Below are 23,165 nucleotides of genomic sequence, written 5' to 3'. Positions count from 1 at the left end.
TTGACAAACAGCTTTTTAGTAATTTCAGTGTAAATTCATTAACAAATAATTATTGTGATTTTAAAAATGGATGCCCAAATTTTCTTTGGATACGTATCTGTTATAATATTCTCGTCCCTTTTAACAAAACATACACAAATAACACCTTAACTCTATTTTAAATAAATTAAGGAATATCTAATAACTAACACCAGACGTAGCACAGACAAAAGTGTTTCCGACCTACTGACCCTTAATTTTTGTACGTTCGTGCTGGACCAACGACACATGGTCTCTCAGATTATAATGCCTACAGATACGCATTGGACAACGACCATACTGTCTGAAGTAAATAATTTAAGTTTGCCTTATGTTCGAGCTAAGAACTCGATGCACACCAATTGGCCTGGCTGTAATTTTCATAATCTGTTGCGTATGCAGAATTAGTGTGTGCCTAATTGTATTGTTAATCTTATAGTCAGAACTCAAAAGTACCATTTTAGTTATTTTCTGAATAGTTTTGAAAGTCTGCAATTGATATCTTTTTTAAGTAGATTTACAGTTGAAACATTTTTCTTTACTCTTATCTGTCAATCTCTTTTGTTATTTATAACTTCCTTTTGCCAACATTTCTGTTTTATTCATGCTTACTGTTTCTGCTTCTAGGCAAACTTTCACACTTTATTGACATTCGGTCATTAGATTCGTTGCAGTTCTAAAACATACTGCCAGTTCTATTAGTCAGAGTCAATCAGGAATATCACATATCATAAATTTTTCCAAAAACTCCCTCACACCCTTACCTCTTTCTAGAAAATTATTTTCGATCGCATATCCTTCTCTAAATTATCCATCGTAGTATTTCAATTTCTCGAAATCCACCTCTTAGACCCCCTTTTCAATATCTTTTACACTTCCTACTATCCGAAATTTCCTTGGACACTCCTACGCTCATTAACATCCCTAGTATTACCAAAAAGGAGCAGTACACGATCGACATTCAACCTAAACAAACTAATCCCGCGTTGGGTCTCAATAACAGCCCAATCGAAACTCTCAATCTAGATCTTATTACTTTTTACTTACTTACTACATACTACTACACATTACGCTATCGCTATGTTTTTTGTGAATGGAGAGTTGTTTAATTTTTAATTACAGTTATTAAGGTATCCATTTATTACGCTATTAAAAAACTATAAAGTAGACTTTTTTCTAATTTTCAAGTACTCATATCATCTACACCAGAGCCGGACAAACTCGGCTTTTCTGACTCCCGAGTGTTCCTCAAGGTTAACTAAGTAGCTCCTCATTGATCCTGCGAGTGCGAGTGAGATGATTCTTTCCTTTTCTTATCCCTTCCATTTCGTAGGTGAGTCCCTTCTTCCATAGCCAAACCCAATAGTTTTACGAACGTAGTATTATTTAAGTTGCGAGAGTGGCTTCGCTCGTCTACGGGATGAAGGGGCTTGGTATGGGAGTAGGGAGAAGAAAAAGACAAAACAAAATTATTCATTACTGCTTACTCTCTCGTACTCATTGAAGGATATGGAGTGACTCAAACTAACCTCATGTAGCGGCTCCTGCGAAGTTAAAGTTTGCCCGGCTCTGATCTACACCTTGCAACTATTTGTTGTTCGCCAGGGCCGGCGTCAAAACTATTATAATTTTTGAATTTTTTTGTTTCAAAAGTCAAAAGTGTTATAATATTTTATGTTTCTAATACCACTAGGAACCTGTGGTTAAAATATTACTGATTATAAACGCTACACCCTGTAAATATTGTTTATTTCGCCGTTACATTTAACCATGAGATCGTTTTTATATTTATGAAAATAAAGATTTTCAAACCTTCGATTCGGTTTAGTCAATCTGTGTTACACTCTTTGCTGGCGTGTAAACGGCCAGAAAATTCGCTTTTTATCGCACGGACGCTTCCAGAACCTCCATGTCGTAAAACAATTGCATTATCTGGGGCGAATAGTTCAAATGTTGACTATCCAAACACCGAAATGAAGAATTTTTAAAGTATAAGAGCGATAGACTTACGACATTGTGCATCCGTTCGAAGATATAGAAATGATTACGCCGCTTGTGCAGCTCGTTTCCTTCCCAGAGATTGGATTGGAAACTTGGTCGTTAAAGACAACTTCAAGCTTTGCTCTTATTACGTTTGAGAGCTTTCTTGCAGGCGCTGTCATAAAATCCTGCCAAGAGTTATAAAATGAAGGACTTATTAAATGAGCACCCAGGAAAATTACTGAACGTTTTATATGTAAATCATTATACTTGATGATAATTTATATATCTATTCGTCTTTTTTCTTTTTAATTAACATCACTGTAAAAAATTACTTCAATTTTTAATGAAGTTAATTTAAAAACTATTTTGAATTATAGGATACATACCTATAAATATGTAAATTAACTAATGCATGCATATAATTTTTCGTAATGAATCTGTCCCATCTTGCCCATGCGGCATCTTAACTAGAATTGTACAGAGGAGGATGGAAGAAAGGGCTGAAGAACTATTAGGGAAAGATCAATTTGGGTTTAGAAAAAATAGAGGAACGACGGAGGCCATTCTAGCTTTATGGGTAACAATAGAGAAAACGATAGAAAAAAGAAAGAGGGCGTACATAGGATTTGTACATTTCGAAAAAGCTTTTGACAATGTTAAAAATGTAGGGATGAGTTACAAAGATAGAAGAGTGATACTTAGTTTGTAAGAGCAACAGGCAGTTATAGATCTAGGGATGCAACGTAGAGAAGTAAATATTAGAAAGGGAGTCAGACAGGGATGCACACTGTCACCGCTACTTTTTAATCTATACATCGAAGACGCGACCAACATCATTAAAGACAGTACAACTGTAGAGATAGATATACTTGGTATCTAGCAAAGAGATAGCTTTATATAAAATGGAAGCGGTATTTACAAAACAGTACTGTATGAAAATAAATAAAAGTAAAATAAAAATACTGGTATGCAAGGGAAGGAAAAGTAGGGAAAGAGCGAATATAAAGATAGGAGGCGAAAAATTAGAAGAAGTGACTGATTTTAGATATCTAGGAAGTCAGATAAGTCAGGACGGAAGGAGTAGTAGGGATATAAAGCAGAGTATAGCGCAGGATCGTGTCGCCTATATATATACTGCTTTTCCTGGTGTACTGCTGCACCACATTTTTTAGTGAGTAAACTCTTAATGATTTTAAGAAATTTTAATTCATTAGCAAAAAAAGGGATATGTACAAATAGGTACAAACTAAAACTATCGTGAAACTAAATAACCAAATAAAATAAACTAATTGGACGAAGAAATATATACAATGAAAATGCTAAATAAAAGAATGTACAAGGGCTTGATTGGGTTGAAAAACGTTTCCGAATGATTTGTGCTGATTGACTTGTATTGACCGAATTAAGTGTTTATATAAATGTCGAAGTAAAAAGCTAGAAAATGTATACATTACCTACTGATGAATATGTAATGTATTTGTAACATGTAATGAAGATATAGTGGACGAGACGACTAAAACTGCCTAACTACCTTAATTTGGGAAAGCAAGATGAGGGTTTCGAATTGAGTTGTAAAATGACCCAAGCGGTCGAACATGACTATGAATAAATTAGAATTAAAAATGGTAAATTTATAAAAGTATAACTAATGTTAGTTATCCAAGCTAACACATACGTTCCCATAACAAAGTTACGCCACGCATCGCAAGATATCACGGCACGTAAGGAATGGCGTGTTTCGCACTTATTGCAGCATCAGCTAATTTAATTTATAAATACAGTTGCATCTTCACCTTTACTATACTTTCACTTTTTAGACTATTTATGTCTGATTAGCTGCCGCCCATAGCGTATTGCTAATAAGTAATTGTCCAAAAGTGTTTCTTAGGAATAAAGTTTGTTTAAAAGATTTTGAGTTCTTTTTAAAAAACTAAAGTTCCGAGAAGAAACCAAAACTTGTTGTTATCGTAAAGGTCTTTGATAAAACCGAACAGAATCCATGCATTCAATTACAATTAGAATATTTAATTCCTTTATGTACAAGTACATGGGAATTTTTTTAAATTAAGACGCAGCGACGTCTAAATACTTCCGATTTTAATGCAATTTGTAATGTTTCTGTCAGTAACTGCATAAATGTAATTGGAGTATACATAAAAGAAATTTAGAGCTAACTTAATATTAATGTATTTCTGATAAAGAAAATAATACAACCTGAATATTTATGAAACATAGGTTGACTATATGAAATTTTAAATTTGTATTAAATTTCAGACGTATTATTTAAATTTACATTATCTATTATTCATGAATCTATATATATGATGTTTTATAATATTTAGATATTAATAGGTGTGCAAGTGTATTTTTCTGTCAGTAACTGCAAGCAATTTACATTAAAATATTAATGGCTATTTCTAGACTAGTTGGATTCACATACTAAATGAAAAAGCTAGTAATTGACATGCCGAGTTACCAGATTTGGACAAAAAAAACGTTACTATTGATACTTTTCCAGGCGTTTTTTCTGTTTGCAAAATGCAAAATACTTTTTTGCAATTCAGAGTTTTATTTTCACGGTGTCCACCCACCATTAAAATATTTCGGAAAGTACTTCGATTTAAATTTTGAAAATTTGAACAATAGCTTTATTCGGTTTACTCTCCTCAATAAAATCACGGCAATTACTTCCGGTTATACCGAAAGTTGACATCAGCTTTGTTATTTTTAATGAAATACCCTGTATATTATGATGGTTTTGAATTCTACTTATGATTTTTGCTAGACTTTTGTAAAGTTTTCCTAATTCTAAAATTTACCGTTTTCGAGATATTAATTTAAAAAAAGTAGGAGAGAACATTAGATAACGAAAAAGCATGGCTATTTAACAGTAAGAAGAGCTGCAGCGACAATATTCTCAGGATTCTCATAGCTATATCCTCAAGCTTCCCTTCGATAATTTTAAAGTGGGTTAATTACATATAGGGTGTAAAATACTTAATGAAGGATTCGGTTAACTTCGAACAATCGGAAGTTCAAATAACAAGTTCATGATGGTCAATGATCTATCGAAACTGCCAGATACGGATCGCGATTTCGGTCTTTTTGGATCTCATCGGCGCGTCGCAGGCAGTTTCGACAAAACACACATCAACTCTACATACTGCCTCGAGACAGCATTTAATGAAGTGGTTCAGTTCAGCAAGTATACTTCATTTACTTTTTCTAGCGATGTGCCCCTTCCCAATGCTCATTATACTCTCGACTCTTGTTCATTAAACATACTTTTTCATACAGTACCTGCCAAAAGTTTTGTTCAATCATGAATAGTAGTGCAAGTTGAAAACAATCGCTAAAGCCTTTAGTATGTCTTCAAATATAAATAAACATCTCGTTGATATTTTCAGTAGTAAATGGTACCAATAACAGAACATTTGAGCAATGCACTTGTAGTGGATAAAATGGTCAATTTTTTCCGTGCAGTACTGTACGGATTATACGCTCCTCGCCGGTTAAGAGTTTGGCCGAGAGTTGTCTCCTTTCTTTTCTGGCCTAGTGCTATTCTTTTCTACTTTGCGCCGGTCAAATTAAAGGTCACATCGCTAGAGAAACTAAAGGAAGTATAGATATCCATCAACGTAAATGGACCTTGCTGAGTGTACTGATTTCCTCTATATGTACACTGAGTCACAGAAGGCGTTCATCATGCCGTTTGTGGTACTTCAATAGTAAGTTTATTCTTTCAAATGGAACACCCAGTACGTATTTTCATAGTCTTATGCAGAATTTTATTCTTTTTCGAGTGATACTATGGTTCTCTAAACACTTCTCTTATAGTTTTTAAATTACTGTTCTTTGTGAAAGCAACTAAAATTGTTTAATTTTATCACGTAGATGGCTGTGAAATTCTTAGCAGAACTTTAAAACGAATAATACGAGTTAATTATCATTTAAACAACCGCAGGAATAGTTTGGCAATTAAATATTTTGATTCTCAATGTCAATTGTTGAGCATAATTTTTATTAAGAATGAGAAATAAAGATATGTATTCAAAAGAAGAATTTTAAGAAAAAATTCAATTCATGTAAAATTCATACATTCGAAATAGTTCATTTTCATTTTCAGTAGCAAATGTGGTACTGTTTATGCAATCAATGGCAACGTTAAAAAATTACATATGTCGCAATAGAAGGACGTTTTCCGAATGAAAGTATCCAAGAAAGTTTGGATTCTTACGATTCTACTTCTCCATCTTCCGAATTTAAAGCCACTAAAGTAAATATAAAGGTTCCACATTCGTTTCCACTTGAAAATTTTATATCGGCTTACAGAACGACCAGAGCAGTTCCAACAAACAAGAAGAGCAAACAAGACGTAGGATTTCTTATGTAAGCTTCATTTTGTTTGTTTTCATTTTTCGTCCAATTTGCGTCCGTAATGGTGTAAGCACACAGAAATATCGAATTTAAATATTCTTGTAACGTAAACTAGATTCACCGACGAAATAAGGTAAGGGGGATTAAGTCGATGATATAAAAGTTTGCCTTTGGAAAATATTTTCTCAAGGAATTGAATTTCTATTACACATGAAGAAGTGTAGTGTCGTTACTTCCCCAACTCGTAGCGAAGAAATAGACAACTCGTGGATGTTTCTTTTGCACCAGTTAAACATATTTTAACATTTGGAGTTTTAAGAATTCGTGTTACAACATATATCCAAATAGTCCCATTCTCATTGGGACAATTAATTAAATCCTATCTTTAGCTTTTTGACACCTACAATAAACAATACAAGCTATGCGTAAGTGAATTAATTTTTGAATTAACTTTACCCACCACAGAGAAGCCCAAATTAACGAGGAAAAAGCCTTCTCGTCGCTTAGTGGTAGAGTACCGGTGTGTTCGAATTCATGTGAAGGAGTAACAGCAGCAACAAATTTTCCTCATTGATTTGCAGTTATCAGTAGGGGATAAAGTTAATCAAAAATTAAGTCACTGATGCACTGGATTTAACCCTATAAAAATTTAGTGTCTCAATGCAAGCTATATTTTTAAGAATTCAAATTATGGCTCGTAGATTAAAAAGTATGTCCCATGTCTGTTATTTATTGTTATTGTTAGTTATTTGTGGAGGGGGTAGACGGCAGCCGTGTGAAGAGTGGGGAGTCCGCTAGAGTCCCGGCGGCGTGTGCTGTGCTCAGCTGTTGTTTTCTTACCTCTGCTCTCCACGTGGCTGGGCATCATTGCCTCTATTAGCGGCCTGTGTAAAAACAGAACCTTGATTTGCAGTAAACCTGTGAAAATTTTTACTTGAAGTTTTACGGACATGTTTTCAAATTGGACAAGTACATCAACAATATGCCCGTAAAACTTGAAGTAAAAATTTTGTTGCGATTCGTTTTGTCTTCTCCGTGGAAATCTCACTTTTGCTATGATTTCCAGCGCACATTTCGTTTTTGTTTTTAAGGACAGCTAGCTGTTTGTACGACTGAGTAGTGTTGGATTCCCTCTGAAGAGGACTTACCAAGACCTAGCAATTAAAACCCCTCTACCTCAGACCGTTTTAGGACCACTTAAGATCTTCATTAGCCGTATGTGATTGTGAATGTTATGTGATTATGATGTTTTGTTGAAGTATGTTTTTGCGTGTGTATGTTTGGGTGGTAGGTGTTATTTGAGCGATGTGAGGGTTTCGTAGTAGATAAATTCTTTTGGGGAAGTCGAAAGTGATTGCTAGTAATTTGGGAGAAGGGAAGGGAATTTCGTTTTTAGATTTACATGTTATTCTACGGGGTGGGTAGGTTAAGGTTTTTGTTGAAGTGGGGTTGTTGTTATCGATGGCTCTCTTAGTGAAATTGGTTTGCAGATTATTGTTATTATTACCGGAGCAGTTGTAACCTATTGTTTTCGCTTTTTTTTTGCCCAGTGGTGAAAGACTTGGAAAATTTTTCTTGTTGAATACTGGTTTCTGAAACATCCTACAGTGGGTTAACTGAAATTGGAAAGAGTTACCTACGTATAGTAAGAGCATTAACGTCGTGATTGGTAAATAAGATCAATATAGAATATTTTTTAAAATTCATATTATAAAACACACAATTTTTTGTTATTTCAAAAGGCAAGCAAGCTTCTCAATAGTATGCTCTTTAATCATTGACATTGAACATTGAGTAGGTTATAAAAAAAAGTAAAGAAAAATCGAATGAGTTACAAGTATAAATGGAGGACAAATATGGAATAGGTACTTTAAAAAAAATATTGGCTATGAATTTTTATTTCAAACAGCAGACATTATAAATATAAACTCCAGGATTCATATGCTGTACATTCCAAGTGACATTAAGACCTACAAGACTAGTACCTTATATACTGTTTTTCACCCCTTTTACTATCTAAAAATTCTCCACTGCACTCAGGATTTTCTGCATCATTTGGCAGAAAATCATTAATTATTAGCTCTGAACTCATCTCCAGAGCAGCTATTAGAAATATCTTGAGAACGAATTCTTTTCCTTGAAATAGCAAAGGCTTTAACTGCTTATAAATATCCCATACTTTGCTCTTTAACGGCTCGAATAGCTTTTATCCCATTATCTTTGTCGTAGCATTTTATTTTAGATAGTGCCATTCTAAAATCAATAACAGTGAAGTTTTATTTCATAAGATATTATTTTCTTAAATTCAATAATCTAAATTTACCGAAAGCTCTTATTGTCACTAATGTGGAATATTGTTTCATGTTTGTATTTAAAAAGTTCCATACTAGTGATCGTTTAACCTATAATTCTACAGCATCATATAATTTTTTGGAAGTAAAATACTGCTTTCGCTTGTGGCATATATGAATAATAAGTATGCATCATTGTAGGTTGAAGCAAACATTAAAAATGCATCTAAGGAAATTTTCGTTCAAAACAAATGCATCATAACCTTATCATATCATCAACTGAATACATTAAGGGGCCGTATTAGTGGTTTAAAAAAATCGTTTTCGAACTAGGCAACCTCTTTTACAAAATACGTCAAAATAAAGACGGCAACGGTTGTCTGTTTAGTATGGCTCCCTTGTAACAGTTTATTAGGGTAATATATCATAATTGAGGTCATAGCTTGTTTGGGGCATCTACCTGTTTATGTATTAATTATATGTACAGAATCGTTACATGAATTTCTTTAACCGGGACGTAAACACTGCACGAAAAAAAAAAACAAATTTTGGGTGATTCATTCCCACCATTTACTAATGCTGGTGGGCGGGCAGTCCCTCCGGATTACACCGGAAGGTAGGGCGGAAGGGCCTCTGCAGTCTCTTTTCAGGAATCGTGGGAATGGGTGGGTAGTGGTTCGGGTGAAAAAGATGAAACGGACGAAATGAAAACAGAAGAGAATGAAAGATTATCTGTGGAATATTACTTTCCTCAGCATTTGCCTAAGTGATCCAAGGAAACCACAGAAAAACTTCGACCGAGGCAGATGGACCCGGAATCCAACCGCGTCCTCCGGAATGCTGAACAATGGCCTAAACCTCTAGACCATGCCGCTCGATAAACTACACGAACTAGCTGAAGAAATAAATTGGTGGCAATGTTGTTGTTGTTTACCCTTTTGCCTGACGAAAAGTCAGTACAAAATCTAGCCTACGCCCCATTCCTACACTTTTATTGTATTAAGATTACAGTCGATCAAGTTGATGGCTTCATGTCTCATCAACATTTTTTAATTTGGGTTTCTTAAAATATATTGATTTGAAAAATATTGTGTATAAATTAGTGAAAAAATGTTGACCTTTTATTTTTTATTTAAGTATCGTTCTCGTATATTATACAATTTTCCTCAATATTTAATGCGAAATATGCGTATAAACAAGTAAATGAGCGATTATTTAGTAGTTAGCTAGATCGCAAGATTTGGAAGACTGGTGGATATCTCAATGATGTACCTACCAGAAGCGCTTCTTGTAAATTCCTGTTAAGGTGCGAATTTCGTGGGTGCAGCAGCATGGAGCACCGTCATATTGTGTCCATATACGTTGAAGAATTGCTAAAGGAAGATCCTGTAGCATTTCTAAGAAATCGTTTTGTAGAAACTGCAAATAGGATCTTCCTGTCAAGTGCCCATTAAAAAAGTGGGGTCCGATAACACGATCACCAAACACTCTTCCCCATACATTCAATGACCATCGGTATTGAGAAGACGTTCGAAAGTTAGAAGGATTCTCCGTATCTTGATAATGAAAATTGCGCCTGTTGACGAAACGATTTCTGTAGATGGTGAACAGAACATACTTGAAGAAAACTTCATCCTCGCACACGGATCAGCAATAGATGCCGGCTAATAACTCAGTTCTGAAGTATTTCATATTATGTGCCTATTCCATATTTATCGCCTTTATTCTACCGATATGTATACCTCTAGTGGGTATCTTCTCAATCATTATGAAATATTACAACAAGACGCAAATATCAAGAGATTGCCTCCTAAAGTCACATTCACGTTGCCACTATTAAAAACATGCATCATAAACGTGTTTTGCCGTGTCCAGAAATCGTTTAGGAATATTACGTAATTATGTCGAGTGTTTGTTTCGCATGATAAAGGAAATCACCACTTATCATTTTGAATAACGTTGGTTTCTAATATCTTCTTTCAAAAGTTTTTTTTTACATTGTAGATCGTTAGTATGATCCGTAAGCGTTAGTTCTAGTAGCAACTACAAGTCTATTTATTATTGACTTAATATTAAAACGAATAATGAATTATTGTTGACATGGCTGTCGCAACAAACCACTGACCAAACAGATGAGGCTTCTAAAGAGCGACTTTATATAATATCCAAGTATTGCCATCTAGTGGGGCTTTGCTGCTAATAAAGGATTTTCTGCGTTAGGCAAGGCTTTATTATTAAGGTATCAACTTGCTTAGCTGAATTGACGATATGTAAGTACATGAAAATAATTATAATAAAAATAACTAATTAGCTTACTTCCCTAAGCACCTACGGTTGATATTCCTATAGCATATTGTATACTTTAATATGGTTGATTCTGATTTTTAGATCTTTGTGAATGATAAAACTTAACAGCGTATATTCACAATCAACAATCTTTTTGTTCCAAAGAATTTCTTTCTGAATCGATGAATGTTAACTTAACAAGACAATTCTGTGAATGTTAAGATATAGACCATTGTATTGCAATTTTTTTTTTTAATTTGGTGTTTCATTCCCACCAGCCAGTAATGCTGGTGGACGGGCAGTCCCTCCGGACTACGCCGGAAGGTAGGGCGGAAGTCCCTCTTCAGCCTGCTTTTAGGAATCGTGGGAGTGTGTGGGTGGTGGTTCGGGTGAGAAAGTTGAGACGGACGAAATGAAGACAGAAGAGAGTGAAAGATTATCTGTGGAATATTACTGCCTCAGCATTTGCCTAAGTGATCCAAGGAAACCACAGAAAAACTTGGACCAAGGCAGACGGACCCGGAATCGAACCGACGTCCTCCCGAATGCTAAGCAATGGTCTAAACCTCTAGGCCATGCCGCTCGGTATTGCAATTAAGTTATCTTTATATACTTCTTCCTTCTTCTTAACGTGAATTTTTCTTTTGAGATACTATTACAGAGTAGTACTCGCCTGTGGTCGACTAATTTGTCATTCTGCTCATTTAGAATAAAAGGTTCCCGTCCCTTACTTGAAGGGTTTTTATTTTACCAACGCTTAAAAGTCTGTTGAAGTATGTGGATAACCGCGTTAAAAATATAATCCTACGGAAAGAAAACATAAAAACTAAGTGAAATAATGGATTAAAAGGAGCTTAGAAAATCTAGAACGAACCGGAAAGTAAAATAGTAAAGTTTAAATCGTTTACGAAAGAAGTTTCTAAATCACAAACATGTCATAAAAGTCGCTGCCGATAACTTTTCTCATATTGGTGTTTCAATAACCAGCTCAGAGCAAATATCTTTTGGAACAGTTTCCGAATGGCCAATTTCCAACAGACGAATTAGAAGAGATTTTCCACATTTACGAACTGAATTTCATTGCAGAATCGATGTGAGAAACTTTGAACATAGGTCACCTCGATTCTATTATTCTGTCATATCATACAGAGCCGTTTCAATACGTTCTCTGCTCAATTATTTGTTGCAAGTGTTTGTCATAATACATGCAGCGAATACATAAAATCCGATAAAAGCTAATAAACATGCATTGATCGAAATAGTATATCACGAAAACAAGAAAAATAAAGGATAAATTATAGAGGATTGGAAGTTATTGAGGTTGTATTAAAACGCATCAAATAGCCCAAACACTAAAATACGACACTTCAACGTCCGAAGTATATTTCAGTAGTCAAATTGCCTACAGGACTATACAGGATGTTTCTGAAATAAGTAGCTAGATTTTGAGGGTGTCAACTAGATGCAATAGTGGTTAAAGGACAAAAAATAAGATGAAGTTATAATCCGAAGCCGGTCCTGGGCGTGAATTGGTAACGTATAGAGAAATTGCGATAACGATTAAGCCACTACAGGTTGGACGGAGGAAGCTGGTCGAAATGACGTAGATGCGCGGTGGCAAAATTAGGCAGTTTCAGGTATAGCAATTATAGCTCTCTTTCTTTGGTATCCTTATCAGGGACGTAGATTACATTCTTAAAAGTAGGGATCAGATTACAAAATTAATAAATTAGAAAAATTAACTTATTCGGTTGATTTTCTTGTTGTAGATATTTAAAATTTATAAAAGAAAAAGAAATAGGCGCAATAATTTAGTTTAACGTGATTTAAATAAATGTTATGTTAGATAATGTGCAAGTAATAGTCATACAAACAGAAGAACTAATTGTTGATGTCGGTGATAGTGAAACAAAAGCATTGGGTTTACCTTCTCTTTTCTCATAAGTTGTTTCTATATTATTTCCTAGTACACTACTATCCTAACTGTATTAATACAATAGTTTACTCCTCCTGAAAGCTTATTTGTGAATCGAGTGATTTACCCAAATACGCCATAAATGGCAAGTATCTGCTCGACCGCTCGCCAGTTTCCTTCGTCCGACCTGTACATTGGTGAAAAATGTAGTGACGGTTGTAGAACGACTAATTAAGTAATTAAGTAAAAAAACAGTTTACTACTACGCTACTACACATAATCTATAGATGCCCATTGCGATAACCTTTAATTAAATAACTACAACAACTCGGATGTTGCGCTGCAATGTCTTATTTCTTTAAGTGATCGTAGCAGGGCCGGACTATTGGATAACTAAACATTTACTTAATTTTTCTGTTTTATAGTGCCCCATCACCTCCTGGAAGCTTGCTACTTATTTCAGGAACACCCTGTAGAGTTCGTTGGCGTTGAGGTTTTAGCTATTTAATGTGTTCGGCGCCAAGGTGGTGAAAGTGGTGAATGGGTTAAAGTATATAAATTGCGTATATTAGTATTAATTTCTGAAACGAGTCGGCGATATTTACATCAAGTTTATAGTGAACTAGATGAGCCTGCGACTTCGCCGCATGGAATTAAGTTTCTGACTATACGAGCCATATTTTGTCAATTTGTGAATTAACCTTATCATACAAGGTTGTACGTCGTCCCGGACTTTTTGATTGATCTTTTTAAGTTTTATAACTTTTATATTGCATGGTACATTATAGGAACTACGATAAATTTTCCCTAATCGGCGCCATGTTTTTAGGGTCCTCCCATTTGACGGATCCCAATACAGAATATCGTTAACATAGAAAGGAGATNTTAATAAATAAATAAATTAATAAACACCATTATAGGACAACATAGTAATCAGCGTTTGATTAAAAAATACAACGTGTAATTATACAACTGAACTACTGAAGTGGAACTTCTTCAAACACACAAATATACCGGGATAGGGGTTAAGGAATTGGTTTAATGGTGTTCTTTGTACACTATATTTCGCAGGGGTGCAATGCTGATAGTAAATATACTATAGAATGTCTTTATATACCACAATCATAGCTTGTTTGTCATTAGACAGTACAAACCGGCCGGTACCTCCGCAACCGCTATGTCCCTACAATTTAAGTCTGTAATAGGTATCTTCGAAAATATTCATTTAAATTACATGCTGCAAAGGGCCATATTGATCTATATTTAATGCACAATGTATTTAAAAGTACTTAATTGGATAAGAATTAATGCTGTATTGCTTAAAATCGCTTCGTAAATAAACCATTATTTCTCGTAAAAAGTAAAGGATAAAAAATGGTTATTGTGGGTTATCCCTCAAAGATAGACATATACCATCCCGAACTTTTTTGTAGACCTTTTTAAGGTGTACAATACTGTAGTATATTATTTTGATCTATCTCGTAGGGTTCAGCCAGCGTTTGCGCAAAAAAGTGCGTTTATTTACGACATCACATTACAAACCTCTAAAATTATCAGTGTTTCTCTACTATATTGTGCATGTATTATACATATAAACCTTCCTCTTGAATTACTCTATCTATTTAAAAAAAAACCGCATTTAAATCCGTTGCGTAGTTTTAAAAATCTAAGCATACATAGGGACAGACAGCGAGGGAAATGTGTTGCATGATTTCGTTACATAGCAACTGGCATAAAACGAACTTACTCTACCGTTGGTAAAGAAGTTTAACTGCAAAAAATTGCCTATTTGCTTGTATTCTTCATAGGTCGGAGATGACAGTCAGTAGGTAGTTCTCTTGATGAAAAATACGGTGCTGTGTCATCGCAATCGTAGAACAGTTACTATAGTTTTGAAGTTTGCTTAGTACAGTCCAAAATTAATTAGGAAAAAAATAATCACTTTAATGCATTGAAAATAACCCTACAAAAATTCTTCTAAATGTCTTATTGTTAAAAAATATTGTTCTACATTCAGATAAATAGTGTGCAAATAACACGTTTACAAAATTTAAAATAATTGAAACGTTAAAAATTATACAATCGCATAAAAATTCCGAGAAATCAGTCTTTGAAAAATCAATCTAGTTATGTATAGCAGTGTATGCTACTGTGTTTTTCTATTTGGTTCATAATATTGTAAGAAGATAAAACAATGGCGCATGCATTCTCTAATGACCCTAGCAAACAAAAATTAAATTGTTTTCTCTGTTTTCTAATGCAATCCTTAATCATAAAGTACCTGCCGGTTCAAATAATTAATTTTCACTTTGTGTTTAGTAATTTTTTGGAGTAGTAAATGTTTTATAACCATAATATTTTGACTACATTGCAAAATTAATTACTTCTTATATTATTTGTTTCAGGCGTGCAATTCTGACAAACCCAGACCTTCTTCCATCTTCCCCATGGAATCAGCTATTAGAAAACGACTTTTGGGGAACGCCTCTGAGTGATAGTGGATCTCATGGCTCATACAGACCTCTTTGTGTGTTAACCTTCCGCATAAACTACTTGTTGGGTGGCTTTCAGCCATGGGGTTATCACGTAGTCAACGTTATTCTGCACTGCTTAGCTACCGCGCTCTTGGTACGGGTGGCTCGTTCAGTATTACCCACGAGTTATTCATATATTGGATCTGCTGTTACCGGATTAATTTTTGCTGCTCATCCTGTTCATACTGAAGCAGTTGCTGGAGTCGTTGGAAGAGCTGATTTAACTGCTTGTAATTTCTACTTCATGTCGTTCTTGTGTTACATAGCCCATTGTAAATACAGAGATCATAACCATTACAGAAAATTATCCACGGTAAATAATTTCTGCTACAGAAATGTACAGGAAGATGATAAAGCTTCAAAGTATCACAAGTTTGTAGTTGACTTACAGAAGAAAGTGACAAATTGTAATTGGCCGAGGAGATTTACCGAACTCGAAGTGCCAAGAGATATGGTTTCTACAAAATTTACTTTAAAAGGATATGCTTTATCTGACGGTGTATATGAGTTTTCGTGGACAGAGAATTTGAAAAAATGGACATGCCTCAGTTTAACTATAGTTCTCGCGTTGGCTTCCATGTTGAGCAAAGAAACAGGCATTACAGTAACTGGGATATGTCTTTTCTATGACTTTCTTAGGACTCGCAGTTTTACCAAGGTATGTAATACTCTTATTTTAGTCCTTAGTAAACTTCATATGAAACGAACAGTATGGTACAATGTTTCCTTTTAAATCTGTTTGTGGAATTACTTTTGATAAAGTAGTGAATAACTGAAAAAAGTCTTCGTATTGTAAAAACATGCCTAGCGTTTTTTAGGATTAATTTTGCGCCGAAGACTATTCTCGTCTTCTTTATTTCTTTGTCATTCATGTCGCAACTTCGGGGATTTTGGGTTCACCTTTTGTAGATTTTTGTGACATTTCGGTGAAAAGCCTTCACTTATCTTTATAGTTCGAGGAGCCACTGATTCCCGATGCTGGGCAGGGCAGATCTAAATATATCCCAATACGTAAGAATTACCTGTAACAATTTTATGTTTATGTTAAAAGATAAGTTTAATTTAGTTATATAAGCGCGAAATGTATATTATTTGATTTGAAAGTTCTTATAATTGGTTGAATTTTAACCACATGCGAAATTATTAGAAATGAATGCGATCGTTTAAATTTTTGGTAGCCATTTCGATCTTGTTTGATCTCATTAGGGCAATATAGTCAGTCCTTACAAATTACTGACCAAACTAAAAAAGCTTCTACAGAGTGGTTTGAAGTAATATCCAAATAACCTTCGTCGAAATTTGAAAATAGTCCAGGCAGACCATATTCCTTATTCTAATTATTTATTCGGTTCGATTTGTTAATATTATTTGTTTTTTAATATTATTAATAATTCCTCTTTTGCTTTTGCATTGTATGCATCTCTTGAATACACACCTGGGATGCTAAAATTAGCACAGTTACTAGTCTGATGAGATTCCTGAAACCAAGATTATAATTAATAGCAATGCAGAAGTATGCGGTGCTTGCGTAGGTAGCATGTAGATGTACCATAAGTATATTGTATCAAATTGAGGATTTTGAGATTCTACGTTTATTAAAGAAGAGTACTGAACGACAGGCTACGCAGTTCACGCTTGAGTAACTAAAGCAAATTTATTCTTAAAACATCATCATCATCATCATCATAAAGTCGACAGCCTAAGATTGATTGGACACGCACCTCCACTCCTTCCTATCCTGAGTTAATCTTCGCATTTCCCTTAAACTAGAACAACCCACATCCTTAACTATTTGCGAACAGTAATCTAATCTAGGTCTACGTCTACTCTTCTTAACTCCTGTTTCTTCCTCTAATATGTCTATGACTAGACCTTCATGCCTGAGAACCTATCTCTCCAATTATTTATTAACTTTCATAGAGTCCTCCGTTCTTCTATTCTTTCCAACCTTCTTTATCCACCGTATCCTCATAATTCGCAGGTAACATTAAATTTCGAACTTTTCTAACCTTTTCTTTTCCGGCGCGCCCACCGTTCATGTTTCGTAAAACGTATGCACGAGACAATTGGGGCCCCAGCTGACAACTGTTTTACTAGTGTTACATGTACGTATTCGTGAGTAGTATGATATCAAAGGTATATACAGTCCATTTCAATTTGTTAGAATTGTGACCTTGAAGAAATCTGCGCGAAGATAGAAAAAATACACGGGCGTGAGCAAGACAGAAATCATAAACAGAGTTCTCGATGGGCGGTCTTGGGAGATCGGCTAGAACTGTACAGTACTAGACGGAAACGTTTAGAAATTTCTTAAAACAAAAATGTGTATAAATTAACAATAGAAAACAAAGCAAAAGTTTTATAGGTGTGTATAACGTTAAGTTAATTCACTTGTTATTATTTTTGGCTAAATATGCTTTTAAATAAAACATATTCTTAAATTTTAACGAGGCAGTTTAAATAATTTTGCAAATGGTACTGTACGCTTTTGTCTAGTTCTCGCTAGATGATCGGTGGAGAAATTAGCTCCGCAGACAAATATAATTGCAGTTGGAATTATGCTACGGTGCATCCTAATAAAGGGAGGGGCATATCTCTAACTGAAACGATCAGTATGTCTTCGTTTGCAGAAAACTCAAAAAAAATTTGAAAAGTTTTTTGAGGTCTACATGATTAAAGGGTACAGGGATGTGTTCCGAAGCAAGACTTTCTGCTGATTGGAAACTTTCAGTTAAAATACAAACAAGATGGTTTTTAAAATATCAGCTAACATTTCTAGTGTAAAAGGGCTTGATATTACTCTTTTAATTAAATTTGTTACTTCGCTATGTGCACGAAAATTTGTAGTTAGGTTAGGTTATATACGTTAATTAGAATGGTGACATCTCTGTTTTCCGGTAATAAGTAATCCAGGCCGTCTGGCCGTAACAATATGTTATTAAGTCTTCTCAAATCTAGAACGTCTATGTTTTCCGTTTCTGCATAAGCTTCCAGAGAATCGCAATTTGCACATAAATGAGAAATCGCAGAAAGTGGTTTAATAAGCATGGAAGAATGACTCTGCTACTGAAAGGGCTTTTTCTGTGATTTATATAAACCAACTGGCGAAAAAGAAACACTGCAATGTGAAATTAGCGTTTAATTAAAAGCTGCCATGACCCATCCACGTTTTGAAATATCTAATTTGTTACTGAACATCAGCGTATTTCGAGTGTTATTGCAGTCTTTTGCACTTTCCAGTTTAAATAATTGGCGGAATAAAATATTCCTATCTTTTTATACTACAAACCCTTTCTCTCGCTTTTAATTTTTCTTTTCATTAAAATTGTAGTTTTGAAAAGCTTTCATTTACGACGAGAGATTTGAAGTTTCCTTAATAAAATGCGATTTGAGCTTTGCGTGCTGGGACTAGGTACAAATTTAACTTTCAGAACTAATATTATGAAAATTTAATGTTCACTCGGATAACTTCATTCACTTCGAATCCATGAAACACTTTATCACCAACCCAACGGAACAAATTTTGTCCAATTATTGTGATTTGGCTTTAATGAAGTACATCTTTAAAATCGAAATACTGCAAGCAAATAAATCAGTTGGAATGCAACAAAATTTTTAACAGGGCATATGTAGCAATTGTTAGAAATAATTTTCTTCTAATTCCGCCTAGGCGAATTTGAATTTAAAGATGGCTTCAAAGTGACTAACTAGGTATTCAGTCGGATTGTAATATATTATAATATTATTATATGATTAGGCTAGTTGATGTTTAGTTATACTGTAAATACGAATGTACCTCTAACCTAAAGTGACCAAATTTTCATTAGTTATATATATTTTATTGTATGTATACATTGATAACAAACCGCACTGACTGCACTTATCTGAATTAAGTTAAGACGTAACGACAATGATCGAACACCACCGAGTAAATTTAAAACTCAGTACATTGCCTAATTTAGTTTACTCTGGATGCATTTTATGTGTTTTTTTATGTATTTTTTATTTCTTTATATTCATCATAATACCTAATAATTAATACGTAAAAGCGGGACATTTTTAAAAATCGATGGGACGCGGGACTATCCACCAAAAATTGGGACGTGTGGTCACTTTAACCGCATATTATAAAGATATTTTTACCATCATTGTGGTTAGGTACTAATTAGGAACGAAAAAAGGGAATGCTTCGTACTCCATATTTTTCTTCTTGCTTAACAGTATGTCATGTTGATCGATAATTATCAAACGCTTCTTTTAGATCAATATTTAAAGTGGTAATCCTATTACCTATAATGATGTTTTCATAGATTACGTTAGTTATACAAATTAATACATCCTTAGTGCTAAGCCCAGTTTGAAAGCAAAACTGTGCACGTCATAGAATTTTGTATGATTCAAGGAGTAAACAAGATTTTCATATATTTTAACTAAATTTGGTACTAATGAAATGTACCTAGAATTATTTAGCAGTTTTTTTGGTTTAAACGTGTGTAGTGGAACAACATCAGCTTTTTTAGAATGTTCAGTGCAGAACCCATTTATAAAGCATAGATTGAAAATATTTGCCGAAGGAAGACTTGTATAGGATCCTAAGGCATTAACAGCTGTGCATATACCATCGATCCCGTCTAATTTTTTCTCGGGTGTTAATATCGTCTATTCTCTATCAAAGATAATTAAATTGCGAGTGTCGGCAGTTAAATTCTTGTGAACAAAACGATGGGCTGATGTTGTTAGATTTATTAATTCTCAAGAAGAAAATATAAATGAGAAGCTGAAAATTACAATTTTGTTAATTTTACTTACATGTTGTAAATTAAATTTTTATAGGTATAAGTTATGTAACTGCAAACTTATGGAATTAAATTATATATACATGTAAAATACACTTAAAACATCATGACAAAATTACGTTAAATGGAAAAGCGGCAAGTAATCATTGACAGATCAATGAGAAGGTTAACCATAAATGATGGTAACGAGTAAATTTTAGGTTATGGTCATAGTCCTAGAGGAAGAACAAAGATCCATGGAGCGACCTCGGGTGGAAAAACAACGAAGAGAACCATAAAGTGGTAGATAACTTATTATATAGATAGATAGCAAATAACATTAATGGTGCTCAAGTTTTCATGGTCAGATGTGTTCATTAGTTCTGTATATATGGGCTATTCCCAGAAAGAGACACTTTCGGATTGTGTGGCAAGTTTAGAGAAGCAATACGTTCTCGAAGGTTGTAGTGTGATCTGTAGTTTGCAAATGTGATGCAAGTGCACTGTTACTGGATTCTGAGCGGCTATCATTTAGATATTGGTTGAAGCGATTTAGCAGATATTTTGTCCTATCTAACATTTGTCACAGTCCCTAAAATCGACTTTGTATATAGGATGGCTTAACCTTTTCAGGGTCTGTTTGTATTTAGTTCTTTAAAAATTTGTTTCATTGTTTTGGGTATGACATTCAATCCAATAATATTAGAAGCTAATTCGTGATAGATGTCTTCATGCCAGACTTTATTAACCTTGTATGTCTGACCATATTTTTTGGCACTTCCAATTAGGTTTAGGTACTTTTCAGCAATAGACACTGGGCTAGATCTTTTTCTTTTGATTTACTACTCAATTAACGAATGTGCATATCGCTTTCGTTTTGACTATGTCCGGTGATCAGGAATTCGTGTGAAACGCTTTCATAGTGGTATATAAGTATGTCGTAAACATATTTTTCGTTGACCACCAATATATCTGAGTAGAATATAATGGTTAACTTCTTTTGCTTAGGTTCCGTCTGTACAATTTCTACCACAAAATCCGAATATTTCAAAATATATAATTCAATTGTAACACTGAATACAATCAACGGAAAGCTTATGCGTTTTGATGTTATGTATGTTCATAATGACACTCATCATCATAAGGTCGTCAGTCCTAAGACTGGTTGGACACGTATCTCCACTCTTTCCTACCCTGAGCTAAACTTGGCACTTCCCTAAAACCAGAACAACCCACATACTTAACTATTCGCGAACAGTAATCTAATCTAGGTCTACCTTTACCCCTCCTAACTTCTGTTTCTGCCTCTAATTTATCTCTGACTAGACCTTCATGTCTGAGAAGGTGTCCTACCAGCCTATCTCGCCTATTTCTTATTGACTTCCAGAGAGTCCTCTGTTCTCCTATTCTTTCTAATACCTCTTCATTTCTACCCACGTTATCCTCATCATTCGCCTATAACACCACATTTCGAACGCTTCTAACCTTTTCTTTACCGCCTTGCCCACTGTCCATGTTTCGCACCCGTACAACGCCGTGCTCCAAACATACACCTTTAAAAACCTTCTTCGAATTTTTAAATTAACCGTTCGAGAGCATAGACGTGACTTCTTTATATCCCTACTACTCCTTCCGTCCTGACTTGTCTGACTTCCTAGATATCTAAAATCAGCCACTTATTCTAATTTTTATATCATATCTTTATATTCGCTCTTTCCCTACTTTTCCTCCCCTGCATACCAGTATTTTGGTTTTACTTTTATTTATTTTTATACAATACTGTTTTGTCAGTACCGCTTCCATTTTATAGAAAGCTATCTCTAAGTCTTCCTTCCTAGATGCTAATACTGCTGTAATGACACTATCGGCTCTATTTATATTACCTTCATTATGAGATTGATTATAGTCAGATAATAAAAAAAACACTGAGCAGTCGAGATTCCACGGTTCCGTATAATTATAATTTTGGGTTTAAAAACAAATAGTTCAATTAATAAGATCAAACTATTGAAGTTCACATTTAAACTGTAATCCACATCCAGATTGGAGGATTTTTGAACGAGTTTGCCACAAGTGCTAACGAAACGTTAGAAAGCAGCTCCAACCGCCTACGCCGTTTGGACCCGTCGTAGGACAGCATCAGTCCAAGAATTCTGTTACCGTCACCCATATTATTAAATTTATTAATTAGTAAAGGAACCCTCTGAATAACGAATGAAATAATTAAATGTGTTACGTAATAATGAATAAAATTTACGCTTGCTGCTTGGAGCTATACATAGCGGTACCCTCTCGTTTCACTTCTCCCAAGTTCCTGCCCGCGGGAGGTCATTTTTCCATCGGCTGCCGTTTTCCGCACGACTACGGGCAGCAGCTTGTAAAGATCAATTTGGAACTCAGTTCCAGACCCCGTTCAAATTGCTTTTCCTTGGTTTATTTCGTCTGTTAGATACATCTTCCTTCGAGGCAGGAAAGAGAGAAGGCTTCAGACTCACAGTATCGAAGGCGAGTTGAGTCGATTGCTGTCGGCGACCGACGAAAAAAGAACGTTCACAGGAATTGTCAATAAATAGTTCGCTGAAGAACAGATTTACGATTCGCTGGCGCAGCGTTTATTGTAGGGATTTAATGGAAAGTATTCCATGAGGCTTAACGAGGGATTTAAGTGGTTACTGCATAATCAACGACTTTTTTAGTTCTCAAGTAAATACGACACATAATAATGCAGCCATGTACATGGAAGTAGATAGATACTCAATTATGTATGGTTGTTGCAGATTAATGGAACCCTTACACTTAACAAATCAGAAAATAATAAATGGGGAAACATTTTATAGCAATAGATTAAAACACACTTGAAGAAGTTTGACTTTTGACATTTGCAATAGGTACTATCCAAATATTAATCCGTCCAGTTATTAAAGGTGCAATTCCTATGAATTATTATTTTAACTTCATTAAAACGCACAATGAAAAGTGTTCAAGA

General features: G+C 34.6%; 1 protein-coding gene across 1 annotated transcript in view; it reads left to right on the top strand.

Moving 5' to 3' along the window:
* LOC108737361 (transmembrane and TPR repeat-containing protein CG4341-like) overlaps window positions 1–23,165 on the top strand; it is a 163,628-nt gene that overhangs the window by 76,034 nt on the left and 64,429 nt on the right. The window contains exon 2 of the mRNA XM_018470179.1: window positions 15,276–16,062. Coding sequence (XP_018325681.1) covers window positions 15,276–16,062 — 787 coding nt within the window. The remainder of the gene's footprint in view (window positions 1–15,275; window positions 16,063–23,165) is intronic.

Source organism: Agrilus planipennis, unplaced genomic scaffold (assembly GCF_000699045.2).
Source record: "Agrilus planipennis isolate EAB-ADULT unplaced genomic scaffold, Apla_2.0 scaffold57, whole genome shotgun sequence".
NCBI lineage: Eukaryota > Metazoa > Arthropoda > Insecta > Coleoptera > Buprestidae > Agrilus > Agrilus planipennis.
This window is presented reverse-complemented; position numbering and strand designations above follow the sequence as displayed.